Genomic DNA, 25,286 nt, shown 5'->3' with positions numbered 1-25,286 from the left:
TTTTGTACTGCATTCTGATTGAATAGTTTTGGTTTAAATTCAGATTAATAAATGATTTCGAAAAAAGAAATGGCTGACATTGATAGTGAATGCTTTGCCCAAGTGCTCAGTGAACATAATTACCTTGCATGTTGTTTTCCAGAGGAACCAATTATAGCTTCTTACGTTGAGAAGCTAATGGAAGCTAATTTTGACCAATGCAAGGGTTTGATGGATAAAAATCACTTCTTATCCCGCTTCCCTTTGCACAAATTGCGAGACGCGTTTATCATTATGCTTCAAGTCGAAAGGAGTTATTTTTCTCTAGATTTTATTGCGAACAAGAGGCAACTTGGAAGATGGCAATCTCAGGGCCAAGACTGCATAAATGTGCTTGAGTCTATTGAACTGACAATGTCGACATCTCATGAAACCGAGTTACCCCTTAGTACGATGCTTTCGAATCTGAAAACATTCCTTGACATTCGGCGGGAGCTGGCAATGTTTTATGACAGTCTGGCAGCTATAACATCTCTAGAATCAGTTCTCGATGTTTATAGACTCCAATGCTTCGAGTCAGTACGTCTTGATTTGATCGTTATATGCTATTTGGGTTTTTGTTGTAACTGAAAAATTGAGTGTTTTTCAGATAAACACTGCGCAAAGCTGGCTCTCATGTCTTGCGCCTTTGAAAGTAAGAGTCATTTTTCTTCTATCTACGCTTGCGATTAGCTAGCATTATCAAATCTGAATAAAGATTTTTTTCAGTTAAACAGCGTGTCAAACAGAACAACTTGCAGGGTTAACTTTGTTTTAAACAGAATCACTTGAATCATATGATAGGCACAAGTGGCCTTGAGGTAACAACTATACCTGGGATAGCTAGTGTCATTAGTTCGAATCTGGCCTGGACTTTTTTTTTAAACAGTATAAACTCCGTAAAAAGAAATTGTCGGCCCATGTTTTGCCGCTTGTTTTGTGGGATTAGTTGCCTCATCACAGATTTTCCTTGGGCTGTGAGCGAGTTTCACTGTAGTTGAACGTCTTTGTGATTTATTCCTGTGAATTGTAAATTAACAAAATCTGATTCTTTTTATAATTTCTTTTTCAATTTTTTGCCTAAGAGTTAATTTGGCCTCAAATGATAAGGTTTTTTTTTTCGGTTCACTAATCTAATTTTGCTTCGTTTGAAGGGAAAGGTGGATTTTTATCCTTATGCATATTTCTGAAGGGGGTGTAAGAATGTGGAAAAATGAAGAGCAGTAGAATTTTCATTAGTACAATTTTGTTTTCCGCTCAACGGGAGTTTACCTATTTGTTTTCGGCCTAGGAACCGCTCGGTAATTGTTTTTGGTTGCTATTCAACACTGGCGATTGTTTTTCTGGACGTGGTTTTTTTTCAAATTGAACATCACTGAAGACAAAACTGAAATTTCGTGGTGAATTTTGTTTTTTTTTCTGCTAGCTTGGCATGCTATACTTGCTGTTTGTATCTTAAGTGGTGCGAATCTCCGCTTTGCGTCCGTGTATCATGACAAATTCCATGGCTTCGACATACCTTTTCTACACTGAAATTTTGCTTCTGCGTTGAAATATAAAGTCGGTAGGATATGATTGATTGTTGTGATTTCCTCAATTTGTAGGCGAAACGGCTAGGTTTTTGTTTCTGTGTTCGTATTGTCTTCAGTCGGGTTTGCGGTATAGTTTTAGTGAATTTAATGCCAGTTCATTACTTTGTTGACTTATTGCCACTTTCTCAAAAGTACCAAAATTCATCAGCTGTGTAGATGGTCCTGAGAGAGAGAGAGAGAGAGAGGGGACACTTTATTGTTTCAATATACTTATGCAGTTGCAGAACTGATTGTATAAGAATCTAGTGTACAATATTACGCAATGGTTATATAACATAACAAGAAAAAACATAAATTACTACGAGGTTGAATCAAATAATTGATTTAACAAAATAAATGTCCTTGGATACGGAAAGACTCTCCTTATTGGGTAACAGGGTGTCATTTTTTCCTATGATGAAATTTTTAATCAGAGTTTTTGTCAATGTGTACGGCAGTTTTCGATTAAACAAGGTTCGGATTATTGTGTTAAGGTTCCTGATTGATGTAAATAAGAAAGACTTACGAAGGAAATCAGTTTTACATGTTAAAGGGAACAGTAATGTTCCAGTTCGATGGTTATAGCGGAATTCAGAATTTGGGAATCTTATATGCGTGAAAGCTGGGGCATCGTTTCGGCATAACCTGTGAAGGTAGTGTGCTGATCGGTACTCGATAATATTCCGAGCAGTAGGAATTTTGTGCTGTTTCCTTAGAAGTGTAACGGAATCTCGTTTGCTTATATTCATTATTATCCTGATTCCCCATTTTATTTGTTTTTCGAGTTTCTCAATATTATCTTGCGTACATCCGTTTAAGAGCATGCATGGATAGTGCAAATGGCTCAGTACAAGATTATTTAACAGGAGAATTCTAGTACGCAGAGGGATTTCGTCACGGATGCATTTTATCGTTTGGATTGCTGTAGCCATTTTTTGTAAAATTTTGTTAATTTCTTTGTCGAATGTTAAGCTTATGTCAATATTGACGCCGAGAAATTTAACTGTCTCTGTTAAATTAACTTGATAGTTTCCAACTTTCAATGAAAGATTTTCAGTTAGTTTCTTTTTCGACGGTGCAGAAAATACAATGAACTGAGTTTTGTCTACATTAATCATTAATCGATTTAAGTGAAAATACAAGAGAATTTTATTGAAATTGTTTTCAATGCTCTTTGTTGCTGTTTCGTGATCTGAATGAAAACTAAGCAGAGTCGTGTCGTCGGCATATTGTACTAGCGTACATGATTTGTCTATTGTTTGTGGTAAGTCATTTACATACAAGTTGAACAGCAGTGGTCCTAATACAGTACCTTGGGGAACACCTTGCTCTAATTTAAGCCAATCTGAGTGTTCGCCGTTTACTATTGTCAATTGCTGTCTGTTTTCTAGAAATGACTTAATAAGAGTTGTTGCTGACTGTTCAAAGCCAATGTGACTTAGTTTCCTTTCAAGGACTGAATGAGAGAGTGAATCAAATGCTTTAGATAAATCAAGAAATGCAGCCGCTGCTATGTTATTTTTATCGAGATGGAATCTGATTTTTTCTGTTGTGTATAAAAGAGCATCATTAGTTGAATAACCTGGACGAAAGCCAAATTGTTTTGGATTTAGAATATTGGAATTTGCTAAGAATTCGTGAATTTGGGATGAAAAAATTTTTTCAAACACCCAGAAATTGGACGATAATTTACTGGATCTGTCGAGTCGCCTTTTTTGAATATGGGAAAAACGTGTGCCTTTTTTAAGGTATATGGGAATACGGATTTCGAGATGCATTCATTGATAATCATCGTAAGAATTGGGTTTACAGTATTAATGCTGTCTTTTAGAGCCCAAGCAGGGATTTTGCTTGGTCCTAATGGCTTGTTTAAGGGAAGTAATAAAATTGCATCTTTCATTTTTTTTGTGAGTTATGAACCTGAATTGAAAGTGCCTATTTGTTTTGCTGTGTACACTGTACTCAGTTGGTACATCTATGGGAGGATCTGCGTTTTTGTATTCTCCTAATGTTGAGAACCTGTAGTTAAGGAAATTTGCTTTCTTCTTATTTTCAATTATAGTGTCGCCAAACGAATTCCGTAGATCACCTATTTGCGTTGACTGTTTCATGGTGTTCCTGATAGAGTTTATGAAATTCCATTGTTTTTTTTTGGACAGTCAAGCATTTTGAATTGAGCTGTTTTCTCTTTCTTGTATAAATGTTTTAGATGATTGTTGTATTTATTTCTTATTCGTTTATAGTTTTCAAAATTGGCATCTGTTCTTGATAATTGATATGCCTTTAGAAGATTTTATTTTTCCTGTTTTAAAGGTCTATTGACTGAGTTAAGTACTTTACCAGACAGCTGTAGCTGCGGTTTATTTCGGATATACTTCTGCTCTAGTGGTGCGTGAGCGTTTAGGGCATGCGAGAAAATATCTTCAAATTTTATTAACATTTTAGAGATATCGTTTTCTTGGTAGACGAGAAACCATGGACTCTGTTTAAGTTCCTCGCAGAACCTATTTTTACAATAATTGGTTTTGTTGAAGCGAAAAGTTCGAATTGGAATGGCTTTTTCGAATCGTTTTAGTTTGCTAATACACATTGTTATTAAATGGTCCGTGTTTATAGGTGGTTCTGCTACAATAGTTTCTTTACAAAGAGATTTGGTTGCTATAATGTTATCTAAAATGGATTGGCTGTTTTTAGAGTTGTATGTCGGTATCGACTTATTGGTTATTGACAAATTGTATGGTTTAATAGAATCGCTGAGAAATTTAGCTTCATGTTTATTCAAGTAGTTAATATTGAAATCTCCCAAAATCGTAACATCTCGCGCTTCGGAGGCAGCGTAATCGATACCCTTTAGTGTATCTTCTATAAAAATTTCCTTGAATTGTTTGTGTGGATTGTAGGCAATAGCAATTATCTGTCTTTTTGATTTTTTTGAGATGATTGGGCTATATTCCACCCAGAGTCCTTCAAAATGGGAGGGACGTAGATAATTTAAATCTTCTCGAATCTTAGGGTTAAATTTTTTTGGAATAAGAAGAAGAGTACCACCACCTGCGTGTTGACCAGTGCATTTTTTGTTACGGTCGCATCTAAAAATTTCATGGGTTGTTCTGCAGAATGAATAAGTTTGATGATCGCATGTTTCGTCAAGCCAGGTTTCCGTAAGACCGATAATTGTGTTTGAGTCAACTATTTCTGACAAGAAACGCATTTCCATGTGTTTGTTCTTTATACTTCTACAATTTAGAGTTATATATTTGAGGAAGTTGTGGTGTTCCTTTGCTTTGTTTGCCAGGATTCCATATGAAAGTGCGGGACCTGGATTGACTTCGATGTCCCCACATTGAAGAAGCAGGATTTCCAATATTCCAATCTGAAAGGTTAGTATCACAACTGCGCAATAGATGCCAGCTGTGAATCTAAAGTGGCGGTTAGACGTCATGTTTCTAGTTTTGAGTAGTGCGGTGCTGTTGGGTTCATTGTACTTAATGGGAATGCTAGTTAAAAGGGAGAAAATAAGGAGAGTCTTTAAAAGCCATTGGCTAAACATAAATTTGATAGATCCAGATCATTGGGTAATAGACTACTAAAACAGCATTAGTATGGATAGTATCTATTATGGCTTAAGTCATAATTACTACGATTGGTATTCATATAATTGTAGGTTTGATTGTTGCTGAAACCATGGCTCGCAAGACTCTTTGGGTGCTCGGGGCCCCACGAGACTTGGCTTGAACCAGGTTTCATACGATTCCTCTGAGGGTGCGCTGGGCCCCTAGAGTTGGAAGTATTCGGAGAAACAACTCGAGGTGATAAGCTGGATAATGGTAGCACCTTTTCCATGATTGCATTTTTTAAAGTACTAACAGAACGCATCAAATGTACTTCATCAAAGAAGATTGACTGATAGTCGTTTATGCTGACAATTTTATCGTAGATAGGAACAATTTGATACTTTTTTTTCTTAAATTTATGAGCAATAAGGCTGTTGAATTCAGTTATACGTTTACCACTTACAGAATCGGGTCCCGATTTCACAGGCGGGACTTGGCATATATTGATTATTGTAGGTGAAAACTTTGTCTCAATTTCACTAATGGTGGCGCAAAAAGTTTCAAATATATCATCTACAGGTTTGTGTAGTTCCCTTGTGAGTGAATTGGTGCCGTCCTGGAAGGTTACTGATTTCAGCTCAGTATCGTCGTACTTTTTCACAACTGATTGTTTCTCGCTGCAAAATGACCCGCGGTAAGAATGAACGGCCACGTCTTTGGGCAGCTCCTTCGTGTCAAACTCCGCTAAAAAACTCGAACCAATAATCAAGTTTTGAGTATCAGTGGGGATTACTTTGGCAGCAAAATCAATAGGTGCTCTGAGTCCTTTTGCGTTTTGATTACTGTTTGGAGGATTACTGGATGTTGCTAGTACATTGACAAGGTTATATATTTGAACGTAGTACTTATCTTTTTGTTCGGGATTGAGTTTCGTGAAGTCGTCGGGCAGCATCAGAAGCATTGGTGTTGACATTGTGTGAAGCCAGGAAAATGCCAGGAATAATGGTGCTGTTGGTGTCAAGGATAATATGCTGAAGTTAGTAGTCAGTGCCCAAAGAATGGCAACTAGTGTTTCATCACTCTCTGAAACTATTTAATAAGTTTATCACAACAATTAGGCTAATTAGGCTAAAATGTGATGCTAGAAATGATGCTGGTGGAACTTATCGCGGATTCTGTCAGACACATCAACCATCTTCAAATAACTTCAGCGCTAAATTGCCAGCTGAATACTCCTAGGAGCAAACACTAAATTATTGGTTGGTTTTTGGCTGAATGTAAATGCACAAAGTTCAGCTGGCAACTGATTATAATTGGTTGTCGTCGGCTGAGATTCTGTTCCTGGTGATATTTTACATTGTTTTTCGTTGGTCCTAGGAGCAAACATTAAATTATTGGTTGGTTTTTGGCTGAAAGCAAATGCACAAAGTTCAGCTGGCAACTGATTATAATTGGTTGTCTTCGGCTGAGATTCTGTTCCTGGTGATATTCAACATTGTTTTTCGTTGGTCCTAGGAGCAAACATTAAATTATTGGTTGGTTTTTGGCTGAAAGCAAATGCACAAAGCTCAACTGGCAACTGATTATAATTGGTTGTCTTCAGCGGAGATTCGGTTCCTGGTAATATTTTACATTGTTTTTCCAGTTTTTCTTTTTGATTTTTCTTACAATTTGAAAAGCCTCCTTGTTTGCAAAATGCAGATTCGCTTCTGTATGAAAATTTGATGATAGTGCCATTGTCTTAAAATTTGTTCAAGCTCAAGTTTACTTTTTCGCTGATTGACTTTTGGTTCTTTTGAAGTTCAGTTAATTTCCTTTGTTAAAAAGAAGGCAAACTGCACTATCGAACAGCGAAAGTCTAAAGGTAAAAAATGTTATCGACTTCTATATTTGAAAACGGATTTTTCAGTTTTCTTGCGTTCAATACTCGTTTCCAACTGTCAGTTGGCTATGTTCAAAAAAGTGTCAATCATAACACTAGCGTCAGCTGAGTGTGTTATTAAGAGTCTTCTTGTTTTCTAACCTAAGTCGCAAATGGAGCACCTTTACAGCTTTTTGATAGGATTTGCTTTGACGTTCGATTAGTTATACGTTAGCACAGTTGATGCATTTCTCATTGTTCAAAAGAACCGAAAAAAGCTATATGCTTCAATTATCAATACAATAATAAAAAATCGTTTTTCCAACTCAATATATCTCGAAATATTTTCGAAATACTTAGTTTATACTTAATTTGGCTTAATGCTTAATGGTTTTGTTCCGAGCATTCTCGAAGAGTGAAGAAACTAAAGAGTAGGGTCCGTTTTTTGATTTTTTTCCAGTAAATTTTGACTACTACAAGGAAAGCTTGTTTATCATATTAAAGTCCCATTGGCCGTGATTCGGATACAGAAAAGTTATCTCTGTGTTCAGAAAAACTGGTCTGAATTTTTTTCTCATTTTTTGACCTCCATAGTTTTTGACTTATGTGTAACTCGACATCTTGAAATGACTCAGATGGTTTTGTTTGTTCAGCAAAATGTGATGCTAGAAATGATGCTGGTGGAACTTATCGCGGATTCTGTCAGACACATCAACCATCTTCAAATAACTTCAGCGCTGAATTGCTTGAAGCGTGCTGAGAAATGTTTGGCAGCCTTAGCAAGTTTACGTAGCAATGTGTTTGACATCGCCGCAACATTTACGCCAGGCTCAATTTCAGCGTCTTCTGTTCAGAGTAAAGCGGCGTCTAGTACAGCAGCAAGGACCCTTTCAGCTGTGTTTTGGGGCTCTTCGTCCAAACCAAAGAATAATATTTTGACGTTAGGTTTTTGTGAATAAATTCATTTCAACTTCTCTTCTGTGATCGGACGCATTTAGTCTCGATGCAGAATTTTGGGCAGTGTACTTTTTCCCCGTAAAAAATTTTGCTATCAGATGATTTGAAATCTGACGGTTCGCTTTTCGCGAATGTTTTCTGGATCTCTTACTGTTTTTTTCTTGAAATCAGTTGATCAATTTGTCTGTAGTAGTCTCGATTGATTTCATTCATATTCCAACTAAAACATTTTTTAAATTTCTCTGTGTTAAAGGTTTTGTGAGGTCACGATGATTTTGAAGTAACTTCATTCTTTCAAATAAATATTTTGAAGTTAGTGTTCTAAACGTTGAGTGACTAACTTCATGAATGTGCCTTTTAGGTATTTGTCTGGCGTGACTTCTTTTCTATCTGCCCTTTTCGGATGCTACTTCTCCAACAACCTCAACAGAATATCAGCAGCTGATCTCTTCCCAGAGTGGGAGAAAGTATTCCACTCCAAGAACTGGATTTCATCTTCCCTCTCCACCTTCTCCAAAACGAACAAAGTCTCCTGCTGGATCTTGTTTAACCAGTCAAATGAAGGACCAGAAAAAGGTAAATATGATGAAATCTTCTGTTTTATTTGAGTAGAAAGTATACTATTATTGAGAATAAAATGCCTTCTTCAATAGAATTTCAAGTTGACAATTATAGCATTAATGTAATACAATTTGATCGAAATTTTTTCGAGAGGTAGTTAATGAATTGCAAATTTTACGTGAATTTGTAGGTTTTTTGAATGTTAAACTGGTTGTTGATAGGCGATCCGGCTAGGGATATCGAAGCCTTCCTGCTCAGTGGAATCTGTGGGTCTCCATCTCTTAATCTCAAGTACCATGGTATCGAACTAGTACACAGTATAGTTCATTCCGATTCACAGCAGGCGTCTTGCGTGGAAACTTTTCTAGAAGCAGTTTGTAAGTTGCTGAGAGTGAAATGGCGAAGTTTATCAATCGGGTCATTTTACTCCAACGAGTATGTTGAAATTTACAAAGATTTGGACAGAAGCTCGGAAGGTTTTGGGAGTAGCCAGGCCAATTCAAAGTCAATAGATAGCTACGAGACTGCGTTTGAACAAATGGTTCGCTTTTTGTGTTGCCGTTACGATGACAACTTTGTGATTATTACTTCACTTCCATTGGGTTTCTCACAATTGGCCCAACCGAGTTTACTGAATTCGCCGACGGCGCCATCATTTTCGCCCTCTTCTCGTCAAGGCAGTATGGACCTCGGAAGTCCAACCGGAATGGCAAAGAGCAGAAAGACAGCAAAGCAAGATATCTCATTTAAAACTGCACTACATGCTACTCTGAGAAAGATCAAAGGAATCTCTTCGCTGTCTGTGGCCCAGCCTTGAACTTATAATAACTGATGATTTGTTAGACTAACATAGTTAGAGTTAACGTTTTTATTATCAAGTGTTAATCAACGAAGTGAAGACACTTATTTAGGTGGTGTTTTCTGTTCATTTTAAGTGTAAAACAACGAAATGAGTTTGTCTTGTATAGGTCTGATTTTTTTTGTTTTAAAGTAGTTCTAAACACGGACCTTACAAAAAATTATATTGATAGACTTGAAAACCTGTCGACGAAATTTTCGAATTTTTTATTTTTTTTTGCATAAACGACACAAATCCTGGGTCAGCGCCACAGATTTTTTGCAAATTTTGTTCGTTGACAAAATTCACGTCGACTAAACAACTTTTTTCACGTCGAATAAATTCACTCAGATCAAATAACGCTTCATGTGTACTTGGGGAAGCTTGTATCCAAGACGGTTTTAAGTTACTGTTATCTAGGGGGTATTGGTGTTTGATCAAAGGTTGAATCAATTCATAAGGCTTAGTTATAAATAAGTACAAGTAGTTTGTTGAAAGCTTTTTAGGTGTTTCTTGAATAGATTGTTTTCTAGCCAGGGTCAATGAAAATAGGGGTGAAGTGGATTGTCTCCAAAGAGTCGTTATAGACTTATAGCGTTATTGATTATGGTTAGTTACGTGAATCTAATGTCAAATCTTGATTATTTAAATTAGTTGGTCCTGAATTCTTGATCAGGGTGGGAGTGTAAATTTACACTACTGGGTCGCTAAACACTATTAACGGGCTGATTGAACTGATTCCAAAAATAGAAGAAGTTTGTTTAATAGATCCAAGGAAATTATTGGTGATCCGGGAAACCTAAATGTAACTTTAACGTGAGAAAGTTTTAAAAATGTTTAATTTGATGCAAGGAAAGAAACCTCGACGTCATGTTGGAACTATTTAGTGTTTCAAGTTACGTCAGAAATTTTGGTTTGTTAAGAGACGAAGAACGTAGTTCAGACTCTTACAACGGTCGCGATAATTTTTTTTTTCATTTGTTCTGTCTTTGCCCAAGCAAAGCTTGTGTTATAGTATAAACTCTCTTCTTTACAACCTAAGTCGCAAATATTGTTGCGACAAAATGTGTTCTTTTTGAAAGTGTTCATTGTAATCCAATAACTAGCTATTAAGTACAGCCAATGCTAAGAATATTAACACAAGTTTATTATAATACAAATGGCACTTCAGCTTCCAGGTATTAAGGATCTGTAGCGTAGAGGTAGGGAAGGAGACCGGCAACAAAATAAGAGGGTATACTAGTTAAGATACATCCGTTCTATAAATTGAGGCATGTTAGTTGGTAAATTTCTTTTTTTTTTCAAATTGACTGTTAGTGCCAATGCGCCAGGCTGGCCACTTGGTCTATATTTATAGACTGGTCTATAAAAATCATAATTTGGTCTTATGTTTTTAAGTCTATATTTTCTAGAGACCCCCTCAGTGATTTGTTCCCCTGCCGACCCAAAAGGTTACCTTTGTACTATTTTGAGATGTCAGTTTTTGGCTGACTGACCCTAAAATTTTTCTAAAAGCGCCGTGGGCGCCAACATAGACTAATTTTCAGGGGGAGCGCGCGCCGAAAAAACTCGATTTTTGGTCAAAACTTTCCAAAAAGGGCTTAAAAACGCTTCTTTCTAAAATTCGACTGCGGTGCAGAAAATTTGGTCCAAAATACCATTAAATTTTATCGTTTCTTGAAGGTCTATATATTTTTGAGAAAATAGTCCCGAGACTGTAATGCGTCATAATTAGCTTGCGTCACTTAGCAATTATGTAGGCTCATAATTGGTGTGCGTCACTTAAAAAAAATTAAGACTCAAAATTTCACGCATTCAGTTTTTTCCAGTAGCGTTATCGGTCATATTTTTGCTTGTGTATGCGAAGTGCAACTTCGCCTGTGTATAAAGTTTGGTCAAGCTCAAGTTTAGTTTTTCGTGGTTTGACTTTTGATTTGTTTTTAAGTTTACTTCATTTACTTGGTTAAAAGGAAGGCAAACTGCACTATCGAAGAGCAGAAGTGCAAAGGTCACGAACAACGTGATCGACTTCTAGTTTCAAAATTGGAATTTAATTTTCAGATTTCCCTAAAAAATAAAAAATTTATTTATTGGTCCAGTTTTTTCAACTTCAGTTATTGTCCTCAAGAAGGTGTCGTGTCAATCATGAATTTTAAGGTTTAATTTTTTGGGCATCTACTTTTCTCCTTGAAATTCAAAATTTTCACAGTTTTTTCATAAAAGCACATCCGTTTTTTTCGTTTTCTTGCATTCATTGACTCTTTTCCAACTGTCTGTTGGCTATGTTATTAAAAACTGTCAAAAACATGACTAAGAGTAGTTGAAGTTAGTATAAAAGGTTTGGTTGTGTGATGTGTTTGGAAATCAAGCTTTGTATTAGCTCAACCAATCATTCAGCCTAGAAATTGTTGTCAACAAATGAAGGCCTGTATCGACTTGTGATCTGTTGCTGTCTGCTGCCCTCCAAGTTTGCAGTGTTAGGCTAAGGTTTAATTGTGTCTCCGAACCCAGAAAAGTGATATGGTTTTTTTTAGTTATAACCCTCTGAGTATTGAAAAAAAAAATGTTTTGATAATGAAAATGGATCGATTTTACTAAGAAATACAGTGCCGATGTTCAGAGCATCGGACCATTTCTGAAAGTTGCTAACTAAATAATCAACAAATTGCAATCGTTTTCGAATTTTCAACTAAAAGTTCAGCTACAATTAAAAATGCCCTTACTACTCAAACTCGTTTGAGGCTAAATAAATGAAATAGCTTCAGTTTGGCCATCTCATTTTGATATCTTATCTTGCTTTGCTGAATAAAATAAATCCAATTGTGTGATGAAAAAAATTCTTTTAAATTTTGATCTGTAAGAAAGGTATAACTGAAAAATCCTAATGATTTATGGTTGACGAAAATCATTACTGTGGAAGTATTTTTTTTAAATGAACTTAATAGAAAAAGGCTTAATGTTTATCTTGTTGATCACTGATTTGTTGTAGACGGAAGATAGAGAGCAGCTGTAATTTAAGATGTTTTGAATTATACTCTAATTGAGCAGGACTTAATTCTCGAACAAAGCTGGTCGCGCGAGGTAGATTTCGCGACCAAAAGTTTGGCAGTGCTGAGTGGTATTTCATCCCTGCTCGACGTAAGCTTTTGACGATATCTCCCTTTTTAGCCACAAAACACAAATGGAATAACCCGACAAAAACGAACAAAATTGATCATATTAGGAAAAAAATACTATTTTAAATCAATTATTTTTTTTCTGCTTGATGTAAAAATGTGAAAATCGTTAATGGTTTTTTGAGCTTTGCTAGCATTACAGAAAAATACTTAAAACTCTGATAATTGGCTTTTGAAGAGAGTAACAGAACAGGTAATTTGGCAAAAAGTTGTTTGCAAGTAATAACTAGCGAGCAGCTGTATTTAAAGGCATCTATATAAAAATCTTTTTCAGCAGGGCTCAATCCAGGTGGTGCTCCGCATCGTAAATTGCGAACGAACTCGGTATCGCGTGATAGACGACACAACCAGAATTTTTTGTGTCCTTAGTAGAATTTCACTGATCAACTGCATAAGCTTTTGAACAAAATTAATTATTTAGACAGTACACCGAGCAAAAAACCGCATTTGAAGAAAACCATAATGAGAAAAATAACCAATTTAAGGTCAGCTCTTCTCATTGTACTGATACATTGTACTGATACTGTGGAATTTCTAATAAGGATGTCTGAAAATCATGCCTTGCTTTTGAGCGTTCTGTAAATATTATTATTTAAAAATATTATTATATAAAATGTTTATCTTTAAAAGTACGCGGCGGAGTTTTTCTGACCATCAGAAGAGGAATTTGGCGAGCGAGTTTGAGATGCTCAATAGCGTATTTTTTAATTTTTTTCTTTAAATGCTTCAAATGCGCCTAATTAATACAGCTCTTGAGTTCTTACCATGTCAAACGAGATTAGATAATTGCCAATGCTGAGCTAGATTAGGCGAACTGCCTCTCTCGATGCTTTATCATGCTTGTGGTGGGAAGCTTTGCAAAAAAAACTTAATTCCATAATAGTTTTGTTTGTTTTCTTAAGAAAAAATTACATCAGAGTTCATGCTGGGTAATCGGAACATAAAAGGCTGTGCCCTAATTGCCGAGCCTATTTTTTATTGTTTTTTTTTGTTAATGTTATTGTCTGTTGAGGTGTCAGTGAACAAAGTGGATACACTTACTTAAGTCTATTTTCTAAACTTTTCAACATTACGAGGTGTGTACTGTATACAAACTGTGTACTGTATAGGCGCTCAATTTTGTGTCTGTATGTAAGTGGAATCCGGAAATGTGGATTCCATTTACAATTCGCGGATGACTTAAACAATTTGCGGATTCCACCTACAATTTGCGGATTCCGCTTACAGTTGCGGATTCCGCTACAGCTCAATGTAATTTTACACATGTCTTATTATTTTTTTGTGGATTCCACAAACTGTTCTGGACTCCGCAAATACAGTTCTGGACTCGAAACAGCAAAGAATATCAAAGAAAAGTGGCAATGTTGCGGAATCCGCGACAAATCTGATTTTGTCCTGTTACGGAATCCGTTTACAATGCACAGTTTGGCCTCTTTATGAAGTTCATATGCATTTCTGAAGGCAAATAAAGCGCTGCAATCATAAAAGTTTAAATGGAGCTAAAATTGGCGGTTTATTTTTAAAATTGAAATCAGTTTTTAGGTTTTTCAATGGAATAAAACACTAATTAACCGAGCTTTCTTCAATTTGATTAGATTATTTTTAAAATACCATTGTTAAATTAATTTTTAAATTGATCAAATTTTGGTTTAAATGGGTTTCTCAAAGCTTGTTATTACGACCATTGAAAATGAGAGGAAATTTTTATTCGTGTGTGTTTTAGTTTTTTCTTTTTCCAGCGCAAAATCATTGGAATCATATATCGTATTAAAGTCCTTCCAGTCGTGATTCTAACAAATTTTTGATTTTTGGTTAAATTTTGAGCGAATAAGGTGATTCGAAATGTTTGATTTATGGTCTAATTTTGAGCGAATAAGGTAGGCAAACAGGCCTTTTTTATTTTTCAACTAAAAGCATTTGCCCTAAATAATCATCGTAATGGGTAGATTGATTTATCATATTAAAGCTTTTTCAATCTTGATTCAAACGACATGAAATTTTTAAAACAAATTTGTCAAGTGTCGAGAAAGACATGTTGTAAGTTTTTTTGAGTTTAGTTTATTTTGGAGCGAGTCAGGCAAGCGAGCAGGTTTATTATAGAAGGATAAACCATGAAAAATTAGTTTTTTTTTTCGATAAAATTACTTATTCAAAAAATCATTCGCACTATAGATAAATACTTTTCATCGGAAATTTTGCGGAACGATCTATGTATAAAAGAAAAATTCAGTTCTTGACCAAAATTAACGTTTTGTTGCGTTATCAGTATGGCTTTTGTAGTATACTTGATACAGTTTATGCCATGCCATTTTAAATTGAAAAGATTAGAAAGAATTGGGACGATCAATCTGAGAGCATTTTTTGTAATTTCTCGATTAAAAAAAAGCGTTTGATACAGTGAGCTACAAACGACCTTTTGGTTGAATGTTATAACTACACATTGAGAAGAACCGGGCACGAAAACATGAAGACTTATTTGTGGAACTGGAAGCAATATATTTTCACAGGAACAAATCCAGCGCAGAAAATGTGAGGTTCGGTGTACCTCAGGGCTAATTATCGGTCCTCTTTTGTTCATCGTTTCTTAATGACATCCCAGGTCCACTCAAAAATGATTCTATACGAAGATGACACTTAATGGTAAAGAGAAGTGCAGATTCAAATGACATCAGAACTCATCAAAATGCTTGAACGAAGTATCAGCACGGCTTAAGCCGGATAAATTGACTTCAAATACGATATGACCAACAACGTGATTTTTTCTTCGAAAAAATATGAACATAAACCAATTGAAGATAACTTTTCCCGATGTTTATGTTTTCATATAGATTGAAAACGTGACCCTTAGATACCTATTCATCAGCCTAATGAAAAAATGAATACTATTTGGGGAATATTTAAGCGAACGAGGAAATGGTTGAGGGTTAAACAGCTATTCAGTGTGTATCAATTGTACGTGAAACCAGTTTAAAAAAAATAGTGTTCTCATATATGCTACAATTGAAATACTCTACATGGTTAGATGAATCGTATTCCGATTGTGTAATAAATCTGATTCGAATCTATTCAGATTTGTTCATTTCAAAATCAGTCGGTAAACCAAAGAAAATACTCAGTGAAAAAACAACATCTATTATATAGTTAAATACAACATCTTCACTATCTCGCCATGCTTAAGCTTTTTCAACTTATTACTTTTGCATGTTTAACAAAAGAATTTTTTCACGTTTAACCTATATCATATATTGCAATGGTTAAAAAAGTTTTTTTATCAATTTTCCGTTTGAAATCAGTGTTTATTTTACCAAGTTTGAAATTAGCAACCCAATAGTGGTATGCTGTCAGGGTTCCCTCGGGTGTTGGAATTTTGTCCGCCATATTTTTGATATTTCGACGAGATACGACAATTTTTGATATTTTTCTAGAAAATTTGAAATTCTCAACCCTGTAGTTGGGGGCTGTCAGGATACTCTCAAGGGTTAAAAATCTTGCCTCCAAATTGCACTTCTCTAATCCTTGTAGTTTTCGAGATATGACGTTTTTAATGACTTTTTCAAAACTTTTCAAAAAACTGGAAATTAAAAAAAATCTTTGAAGGTCTCAATCCTGTAGTTGGAAAAAGTGAGGGTATTTTCAGGAGTTGCAAATCTTTCCTCTGAATTTGACTGCTCAAATTCTTGTAGTTTTCGAGATATTATGTTTTTAAAGATTTTTCAAAGAATTTAGATATTAAAAATTTCACAAAATTTGAAATTCCCACCTCTATAGTGAAGCTCTGTAAGGGTACTCACAAGAATTTTGATTTTTTCTTCCAAATATAACTGCTCAAATCCTTAAAGCTTTCGAGATTTGTCGTTTTTCATGATTTTTTCAAAAAGTTTCAAAAACTTAGATTTTAAAAAATTTCAAAACGTTGAAGATCTCAATCATGTTGTTGGATATTGTGAGGGTACTCTCAGGGGTACTGTAAGTGCTCTTTCAGGAATTGCAAATCTTGAGTTCGAATGCCACTGCCTAATTAGTTTTAGATTATGAGATGTGATGTTTTTTTCTTAATTTTAAAATTTTTCAAAGAATTTGGATATAAAAAAGTTTATGGTTATTAAAAATTAGATTTAAACAAAACTTGAATAAACTTTTTTTTACAAAATTTAAAATAACCAGCCATGTATCTCGGTGCTGTCAGAGTACACTCAAAGAATGCAGTTTTTTTGCCAAAATTTAGGATTTTTTGAGTTGCGTTACTCGCTAGTATCTATGAATTGGAAAAAAAATTTGAAAAAATATCAAAAAACCATTGTCCATACAGGAATCAAAATGAAAACAGAAATCAAAATGGATTGGAAAATTTCTGCCAATCAAACGAAAAGCGTTCAAACTCTACTTACAGATAAGGATATTTGTTCCATGTACTCCAGAAGAGTTAGAACAAGTGTCATTCTAAACTGTGTAAAAAAGTAAAAAGTACTGGCTGACCTTCACCATTTTCGCTCAAGGGGCTACCAAAGCTGAGGTTAATATTTTTAAAAAGATGCCAATAAAAGTTTAAGTTCCTCCACTCCCTAAAAATACCTAAACTTCTCTCTGATCTTAATGTAATTGAAAATTAATTTAATATCTACATCATATGTTTATCAAAATTTTTTGAAGTTTTATTATTACGCTCGTGATTAGTAAGCTTTAATAAACAATAATATAGTTACTACCTGCAATTGCATATAGCGTTTGATACTAATTAATATTAGGAAAATGTTTTTTAGTTTGAGGCAAGCGTTATCAAATCAGAATTTAAAATTCGGGTTTTCAATTTGTTTAACAGAATCAATTGGTATCTTGGTTTAAAATGAAGTCAAATTTCGAAGCATCTCCGGCGCGTTTCTTCTGGAGGTAACGAAGACACCGGGGGCGGCAAAGGTCCTGGGTTCGAATCTGACCAGAACCTGTTTTGTCTTCAATGGGGAAATATTCCTTGGCAAAAAATTTTCGGCATATTTTTTGTCTGCTTATATTTTGGGCTTAGTTGCCACATGCTATTTTTTTGCTGTTTGGAATTTTCATTGTAGTTGCTTTTTATGTTTTCATTCACTCCTACCATTGGTATTTCTGCTAGCCTTGACTTTGGAGTCGTTCAAGGGAACCATTATTTGCATGTGTTCTTCCGAATTGCAACAAACGTTAAAAATCTCAGAATAGAGTTTATTTTTCAAAGTTTTTCTTTAGAACTATTTTTATTTTAGTTGCATATGTTTTCGAATTTTCATCAAACGCTATCGATTGTGTTTCTGGACGTTTTTTTTTTTCGCGAATAGTGCGTCATTCCAGACAACATTTTGAAGTTTTTTGTTTCTTCGAAAATTGTTGTGGCGGATAAAGGTGCTGAGTATGATGAATAATATGACTAAATACCTTGCATTGTTTGAACATCAGCTACGAGGCGGCTCGATTTTTCTTAATTTTAGCCGAATAAAAGACTGTTATTGGTGCTGTTTTTTTTAAACTGTCTGTTTTGGTTTCTTAAGTTCATGAAATGTTATCCAGCCATATTAATATTTTCAAGAAGAAGTCAATCTTTCTCTCATATACGCAACTGATAGCTTTTACTTGCAAAATTTGAGAAAGATCGGGCGAAAGATATTTTCATGATGGCAAAGTTCCATATTTATGAACTTTTTACTTCTATCTTAAGAATTTAAAATGGTTCATGGTATTTTCAAAAAATTGACATATCAAATCAAATAAAAAAAAAAGCAGTTGGTTGCTGTGAAAATAGCACAGAATGTTCCGAACAAACGTTTCATTGCAAGAAAACAATTTAAAAAAAACTGCAATTTGCATCAAAAGCTTAGATCAAAAACTATCTGAGTGAATTTCTGATTAATTATTCTTCTGGTATCTGAATCAGCTGAAATTAGATTTCACCATGATAGTCTAGGAGTGTTCTTTAGGTAATGATATTGCGTGAAAAAAAAACATTCAAGGCCATAGCTCCTTCATTTTTTTCGAGAGTGGTCGTCGTAGCAATCATTTTAAAGGTGAAATGAAAACGGTGCGAAATGGATGACATTAAAGTTCCAATAGAAAACTGAACTCGTATTAGAGCAAGCAGAAGAATTTCACCATTTGGTCCAGTTTTTTCAATCCTGGTTAAATTTGCTGAAAACCTTTCTGTGATAAATGTTCCTTGTTTGAAAGAGCGTTACAAGGTTATGTGATTTGCTCTTCGAAATTCAAAAGTTCATTTTATTTTTTAAAGTTAGATATCGCTGTTCCAAATGTCTCTTAGCTATGTATAGCTCGTATTCACTTTGATATATTTTTTGATATATCTTTGGAAGTCAAAAATGTATCAACTATCGCTCACTTATCACCTTGCCCCTCTGAAAAACAAGCAATTGAATTCATCGGTGCCCTTGACATTTTCAATAGTTTACGTAAGACTAATTACTGTTGATCATTTGCGATGCAAATAACAACATAACCGTCCCACTTGGTGGTACGAGTTTATTTGTAGCAAACTTCGAAACTTCCATCGTTTATCGTATGATATTTTGAGCTGTGATTTTGAAATTGGTAAATATTAGATCTAATCAGCTCCTGCAACATTTGGACCGGCCCCTTGGCTTTTTCCAACTTTGTTGTTCGTTGTTGTGCCTGTCAACTATTATATGTTATTTGTTTGTGGTTGATTGTTTATACAGCTCATCAGAAAATAAATGGCACAAACAAAAGTGGAACAAACAAACTAGCCCATCTTTAGAACAATTCAGTCTTCTCATCGGCAGTTCGCTCTTTCCATCCAAACCAACTAACTCCCAATTTTGCGAGGCTTCAACTACTAAGCAGCAATCAACTTAACAGTCAGTGACATTAACTCTTTTTAACAACGGTTTCAAAAATTTTCAAGCTTTATTTAAGACTTGAGAGGATGATGAACTTTTGAACTCCTTTGGATCCCTAAACCCTTTCGACGTTTGTGAAATAATTGTAAGAATAAACCCCTCTAGGTGTATTTTAGCTGATACAAAGAATTCTATTAACGAAAACAATAAGCTTGGTCATCTTTTCATTTGTGCGTGCATATAATTAAATGCAGGTGGACTTTATTGAAACTAAAAAAAACCAAATCAATTTTTATTATTTATCATTCTATTTTTAGTAACTCCTAAAGATGTCAAGTAAGTCGCAGTGTCGTCAAAACTTCCACGAAGAGTGTGAGGCGGGTGTGAACAAACAGATCAACATGGAACTGACAGCCTCATACGTCTACCACTCCCTCGCATTATACTGCGACAGGGACGACGTCGCCCTCCCGAACCTACACAAGGTAACGCACTCCGTCTCCCATTCCAATTATGTTTCCTGGTAATTATGCCACGAAAATAAATAATTGAGTGACCATCAACGAAGTGAAGTTACTTAGCTAGATTTTTTTTTCTTTCAGAAAAAAGTTTTGAAAATTGTTCACGATCAAATATGATATTTTTTCAGTTTGGATTTTCCTGTTTGTTAAAAAAATTTTCAACATGCTAGCAAAATAGATAAAATCATGCTCTACAATAACGAACAGCTAATGAAGAGAAAAAATGTTTATCAATTTTGTTTTGAAAGTGGATTATAATTTATATACGTTGCTTGCGGAATAAAACGTATACCTTTTAATCCAGTTTTCTCAAATTCTGGTAATTTTAGCAAAGATGTGTCAATTGTGAAATACTCCTGAAGTTCGAAGTCATTTCAGACAAGACATATTTATTGTTTAAATGGTCAAAGGAAGTTTCTTTTTTAGCTCGCTTTTTATCTGTTTAAGTTTTAGAATAACTTTTATGTCTCTTATTAACATTTAGTCTCTTTTTGAGCTCAATAATTTTGTATGTTTTTTAGTGGAGCTCAATTTAAATTTTTGACTCATGAAAAAGAAATTGCTCAAAAAAACTAAACTTCGACTTTGAGTTTAAAAAAATTTCTTATGAATCTTCAGTGTTCTCATCGGAAAAAAATTAGCTGTTTCACCTTTCGTTCTCAAAATTGGTTGCTTTTATCAAAATGCATAATAATTATTTATTTTTGTGCTCGCTAATAAAAAGCGTTTGCAAAACGGAATTTTTTTCATGAAAACAAACTGCTTAGCAGAGACTAACGTTTTCTAGATAGCGCTATCAGATTTCGAATCTGTCATTTCGTCAACCAACGGTATAGTTTAAGTAATGTGTGTTTGTTGTTAACAAACCAAATCTGATTTTATTTTAACTTCCGTGTTCTGTTTTTGTTTTCGCTTAATTTTTTTAAAATCGGCTTTAACGATTTCATTATATTTTAGAACAACTTTAATTATTGCTTTGTAATTTTCAATTGATGCGAGGTTAGCGCTTAAAGTTGTTAAGCTTAAGCCCCAAAGTAAATTGGATTCCTTTGGATGGCTGTCAAGCTGGTTTTGAGTTGTATTGCAATAAGTGTGAATCTCTGCTTTGGCTCTGTTTTATGATAGATGTCCTTTACAGCAATGAAGTTTCTTTTAATTTTGAAAGCTCTAAAAAAAATTTAGAAACTAAAAAGTCAATTTTTTTAGTTCATAAAGTTTTGATAGATTTGTGCTGGATAATTTTTAAATTTAACTGGCATGAATAGCCAATAGCTCAGTTTGAAAATCATTTTTGAAAACCATATCCAACCATATTTATTGATGAGCAAAGTGAATTAAAAAAACATCTATTAAAAAACTCTGTCATAAAATGACCATTAAACAAATTTTTCGTGGAATTCGATTTCTTTTAACTAACTTTTTCACCTAATTCCCTTTTTAGCGACTAAATTTTATCGAACCTAATTTTACCAAACAAGTTTGCAAAACATTAGGTTAACATTGTGTATCATAATGTCAATTTTTGTTCATTATTCTAGTATGGCGAATTCTTACAAACAACAATGTGTGCCTTTTGAGAAACGCTGTGATTTCGGGTTGCCTCTGTTTTTTTTGGAAATTGTTTTTTTAACATTCGAAAATCTGTAACTGTTTTTTTTGTTGCCAATGTCTGTGATGACAATGTTGGTGATTTTATAGTTGGTTTTATAGTTTTTCCTAAAGAATTCAGAGGAGGAGCGTGAACATGCGGAGAAGCTGATGAAATATCAGAACAAGAGAGGCGGCAGAATTGTTCTGCAGGACATCAAGAAACCAGAGGTAACTGCGCATTCAATTTGTCAGATAATTTTGACCACGAATTACTGCATTTGAAAATGAATCGAAAAAGTATCAAACGTTTTCATAATGGTTTGTTTTGTGAAAGCGAAATACTAAATTTTGAACTCATTATGGTTATGATTGTAGGTGAAAACAATTTTTTTATGAAACTGAACGAAGTGAAAACACTCAATTAGGTTATTGAGCTGTTCACATTCAAGTTTGAGTTTTTTGTGGTTTGGCTTTTTACGTTTTTTTTAGTTCAATTCAAGTTTGTTTCTTAAAAGAAGGCACATCAAGCTCTCCAATACTTAAACTGCAAATGGCGCGAGTGATTAATTTTTGGTTACTATGATAGATATTAATTAAAAGGAGAAATCAACAATCAAAACAGCTTTAAAATTTTGAAATTCAAAGTGCTCTAAGGTGATAATTTTTTTTCTTTAAATGTCGAATTTTGAAACGTTTAGAAAAAACAAAATATTTTTGACATTTTTTCAAATGTCGTTTGGCTACAATTGCTTTGTTCAGCGATTACAAAAGTTATCCAGTATCATTTCTTCAGGCAACTGAGTACGGAAGTATAGTGGACATGCTCTCGTTGGCACTTCAGTTGGAGCGAGATGTCAACCAGTCGCTTCTGGACATGCATGGTCTGGCTGAGAAGAACGGGGACCCCCAATTTACAGATTTTGTCGAAGGAGAGTTCCTCAAAGAACAGGTTTGTTTCTGGTTTATTTTTTTGTATCAAAAATGGTTAGACTGCAATTTAGATAAAGAATCGAAGTAGTTAAGCTTGTAAGGCCGAATTATTGCGTGAAATTTAAATTTACAACCATTTATTTAACAGCAGGCTCTCAGCAAAAATAAAGAATCTAAAGTGCTTTAGTTTATATTGTCTGAATATTGCTATAGCGCTACAACAACAATTTTATAACTAAAAATAGTTTGAAAAAAAATTGATATAAAAATAAAGTGTTACAAAATGATTAATCCGAGTCCTCTGAAATCTTGCAAACCATGCTTTACAATTTTGTTTAGGTGGATGCTATCAAAGAGTTGGGAAGCCTGCTGTCTAGGGCCAAGAGGTGCGGGTCCGGACTGGGAGAATTCCAGTTCGACGACGAGGCGCTCGGTTAAAGAATGCCATCAGAAGGAATCAGAGAAAATTTATGAAAACTAGAAACCGATAGTATTTTTTCATTCTTCACTGGTTAAACTCGAATATAATAATTTATGATATACTTTCAAATAAACAATTTATAAAAAAAATCGGTTTTGGTAATTGAATACATGAGTCGTTAACTGGCGCCATAAAAACGAACCATGTCAAAGAAAGAGTTTTTACAGCTCATAAGGTGCTGCTTAGCCAAAATCCGGTCATAAAAACCATGTCACTCTGAAACTTGAACTTTGTAAAACGAAATGACGCCGGCGGCAACCAAAAAATAGCATAGTACAGAAAATCAGAAACGGATAAGTAAATAAATTGTAATTTCCCGCTTAACTCTTGGAAACGAACAAAAGTATTAACTCGTTTAATTACTTTGAAAGCTGTGGGAAAAGGTTTTTGTAGTGTTGTGGCACATCCGGTAAGGATGATGCCCAGCAATCATATGATTGCGAGTTCAGATCGACCGTGCGCTGCAATTTACAAGTTGAGCGCTTGCAAGCATCATGAATAGAGTCTGCGTTTGAGTGAGAAACAGTTGGTTGACATTCACTGATCTTAGCTTCAAAAAATAGTTCAAACTTGAACTCAAACTCCAACGACCATTTTAAAAAGCATGTAAGTAATTTGAAAAAGATTTTTCTCAAATGTTAATTTTTACTGAAATATTTTTCAGTTCTCTTTAAAGTGGATTTTGAGGATGATATTCGTGGTGGTTTGGTGACAGCTCAAACTTTATTTACCGTGGGTACAAAAAATACTGACAAAAAGGTGAGCCTACTAAGAAAAAATAGTAAGGGACTTAAGAGAAACAACGGGTGACCAACAAGTTTGGATCAAGTTTTTGAAAAAAAAAATCAGAATGATATGTAAGAGAGGCTGAGAGCGCAAGAACGATACTCACGCACAGAAAGTATTGCTATTCCTAACCCACTCTTCGATGTCAGAGTAAACGAAGTAACCATGAAAATTATTTTTAAAAAAAGGGATTTTTTTAAACAAGCTCCTGCCCAAAGCTGAAGCCGAAATAAAAGCAGCTGCTAAGCAAAAAGGTATCTCGAACGTGATGAGTAATTGCGTGGTTTCAATGCGGTTGAGGATCTGAAAATGCTTGAGAAAACTGCCACGAAAAAAAAAGATTTCAACTTGTTAAAGAAGATGCAACTGCTCAAAAAGCGTCTCCTCCAATAAAAAGACATAGTGCTCTCAAAAATTAGGCACGAAAAGCTTCTGCTTTTACAGTCGGTTGAATTTTAATTGCCAAGCTGTGCAAAAATCTGATTCCTTGAATTGAAAGTTCATAAACATATGATTTGCCTCCTGACGTTGTTTTGTTTTACAGCTGTGAACGTGTAAATTGGAGCGAAAAGAAAAGAAAATTTCATTTGTTTTCTTTTTCTGTTTTTTTTTGGCAAACCTATAAGATATTTAAAATTGACAATGACTTTCTGAGTTTCCTCAATATGTTTATTCGTTTTTGCTATGATCTGTATCCTAAATAGCAATGAAACAAACCTACTTCATATCAGTGCTCGGTTGATGTCCTATGTCGACCTTTCTTGTGATGGCGCAAGCAGCTCTGATTAGTTTCTGATAACGCAAACAACAGGTCAGAGCAAGGGTCCTTCAAACAGACTTTTAGTGCAATATCACTTCTAAGATAAAGTTATAAGCGCTCTGTGACGCGGAGTATATTTCAAATGGTGCTGCTTAGCCAAAATCCGGTCATAAAAAAATGTCACTCTGAAACTTGAACTTTGTAAAACGAAATGACGCCGGCGGCAACCAAAAAATAGCATAGTACAGAAAATCAGGAACGGATAACAAATAAATTGTAATTTCCCACTTGACTCTTGGAAACGAACAAAAGTATTTACTCGTTTAATTACTTTGAAAGCTGTGGTAAAAGATTTTTGTATTGTTGTGGCACATCTGGTACGGATGATGCCCAGCAATCATATGATTGCGAGTTCAAGTCGACCGTGCGCTGCAATTTGCAAGGTGAGCTTTCGCAAGCATCATGAACGGAGTCTGCATTTGAGTGAAAAACAGTTGGTTGACATTCACTGATCTTAGCTTTAAAAAAATATTTCAAACTTGAACTCAAACTCCAACGACCATTTTAAAAAGCATGTAAGTAATTTGAAAAAGATTTATCTCAAATGTTAATTTTTACTGAAATAGTTTTCAGTTTTTTTTAAAATGGTTACTGAGGATGATATTCGTGGTAGTTTGGTGACAGCTCAAAAGCTAATTTCCGTGGGTACAAAAATACTGACAAAAAGTTGAGCCTTTTAAGAAAAAATAGTAAGGGACTTAAAAGAAATAACGGATGACCAACAAATTTGGATCAAGTTTTTGAAAAAAAAATCAAAATGATATGTAAGAGAGGCTGAGAGCC

At 34.6% G+C, this 25,286-nt stretch overlaps 3 protein-coding genes across 5 annotated transcripts in view; all 3 read left to right on the top strand.

The window, feature by feature from the left end:
- Positions 1 to 25,286, top strand: part of LOC134846928 (chromodomain-helicase-DNA-binding protein 4-like) — a 265,098-nt gene that overhangs the window by 22,723 nt on the left and 217,089 nt on the right. The gene's annotated exons all lie outside the window — the stretch shown is intronic.
- On the top strand, positions 33 to 9,381 carry LOC134846214 (uncharacterized). 2 transcript variants are annotated; one of them, XM_063863477.1, is made up of 5 exons: positions 33 to 554; positions 629 to 673; positions 7,658 to 7,944; positions 8,323 to 8,537; positions 8,744 to 9,381. In XM_063863477.1, exons 1-5 carry the CDS (start codon positions 546 to 548, stop codon positions 9,337 to 9,339), a joined length of 1,152 nt encoding a protein of 383 aa, XP_063719547.1. In that variant the 5' UTR covers positions 33 to 545; the 3' UTR covers positions 9,340 to 9,381. The 2 variants fall into 2 exon arrangements, with proteins under 2 accessions (XP_063719547.1, XP_063719546.1); XM_063863476.1 differs by having other exon boundaries at positions 33 to 558.
- On the top strand, positions 19,244 to 22,961 carry LOC134845489 (soma ferritin-like). The gene is made up of 5 exons (XM_063862385.1): positions 19,244 to 19,393; positions 19,693 to 19,860; positions 21,607 to 21,714; positions 22,280 to 22,435; positions 22,756 to 22,961. Exons 2-5 carry the CDS (start codon positions 19,705 to 19,707, stop codon positions 22,852 to 22,854), a joined length of 519 nt encoding a protein of 172 aa, XP_063718455.1. The 5' UTR covers positions 19,244 to 19,393; positions 19,693 to 19,704; the 3' UTR covers positions 22,855 to 22,961.

The sequence above is a fragment of the Symsagittifera roscoffensis genome, chromosome 5, assembly GCF_963678635.1.
Source record: "Symsagittifera roscoffensis chromosome 5, txSymRosc1.1, whole genome shotgun sequence".
NCBI lineage: Eukaryota > Metazoa > Xenacoelomorpha > Acoela > Convolutidae > Symsagittifera > Symsagittifera roscoffensis.
Note: the sequence above shows the minus strand (reverse complement) of the source record. Positions and strands in the feature narration are given on the sequence as shown.

What these genes read in the sequence shown, in the direction of transcription:
- LOC134845489 (XM_063862385.1), top strand. Translation starts at nt 19,705, where the DNA reads ATGTCAAGTAAGTCGCAGTGTCGTCAAAACTTCCACGAAGAGTGTGAG. An exon ending in CCCTCCCGAACCTACACAAG is followed by an intron (nt 19,861 to 21,606) that starts GTAACGCACTCC and finishes TTGGTTTTATAG; the next exon opens with TTTTTCCTAAAGAATTCAGA. An exon ending in GAGAGTTCCTCAAAGAACAG is followed by an intron (nt 22,436 to 22,755) that starts GTTTGTTTCTGG and finishes AATTTTGTTTAG; the next exon opens with GTGGATGCTATCAAAGAGTT.
- LOC134846214 (XM_063863476.1), top strand. Translation starts at nt 52, where the DNA reads ATGATTTCGAAAAAAGAAATGGCTGACATTGATAGTGAATGCTTTGCC. An exon ending in GACTCCAATGCTTCGAGTCA is followed by an intron (nt 559 to 628) that starts GTACGTCTTGAT and finishes AGTGTTTTTCAG; the next exon opens with ATAAACACTGCGCAAAGCTG. An exon ending in CCAAAGAATAATATTTTGAC is followed by an intron (nt 7,945 to 8,322) that starts GTTAGGTTTTTG and finishes TGTGCCTTTTAG; the next exon opens with GTATTTGTCTGGCGTGACTT.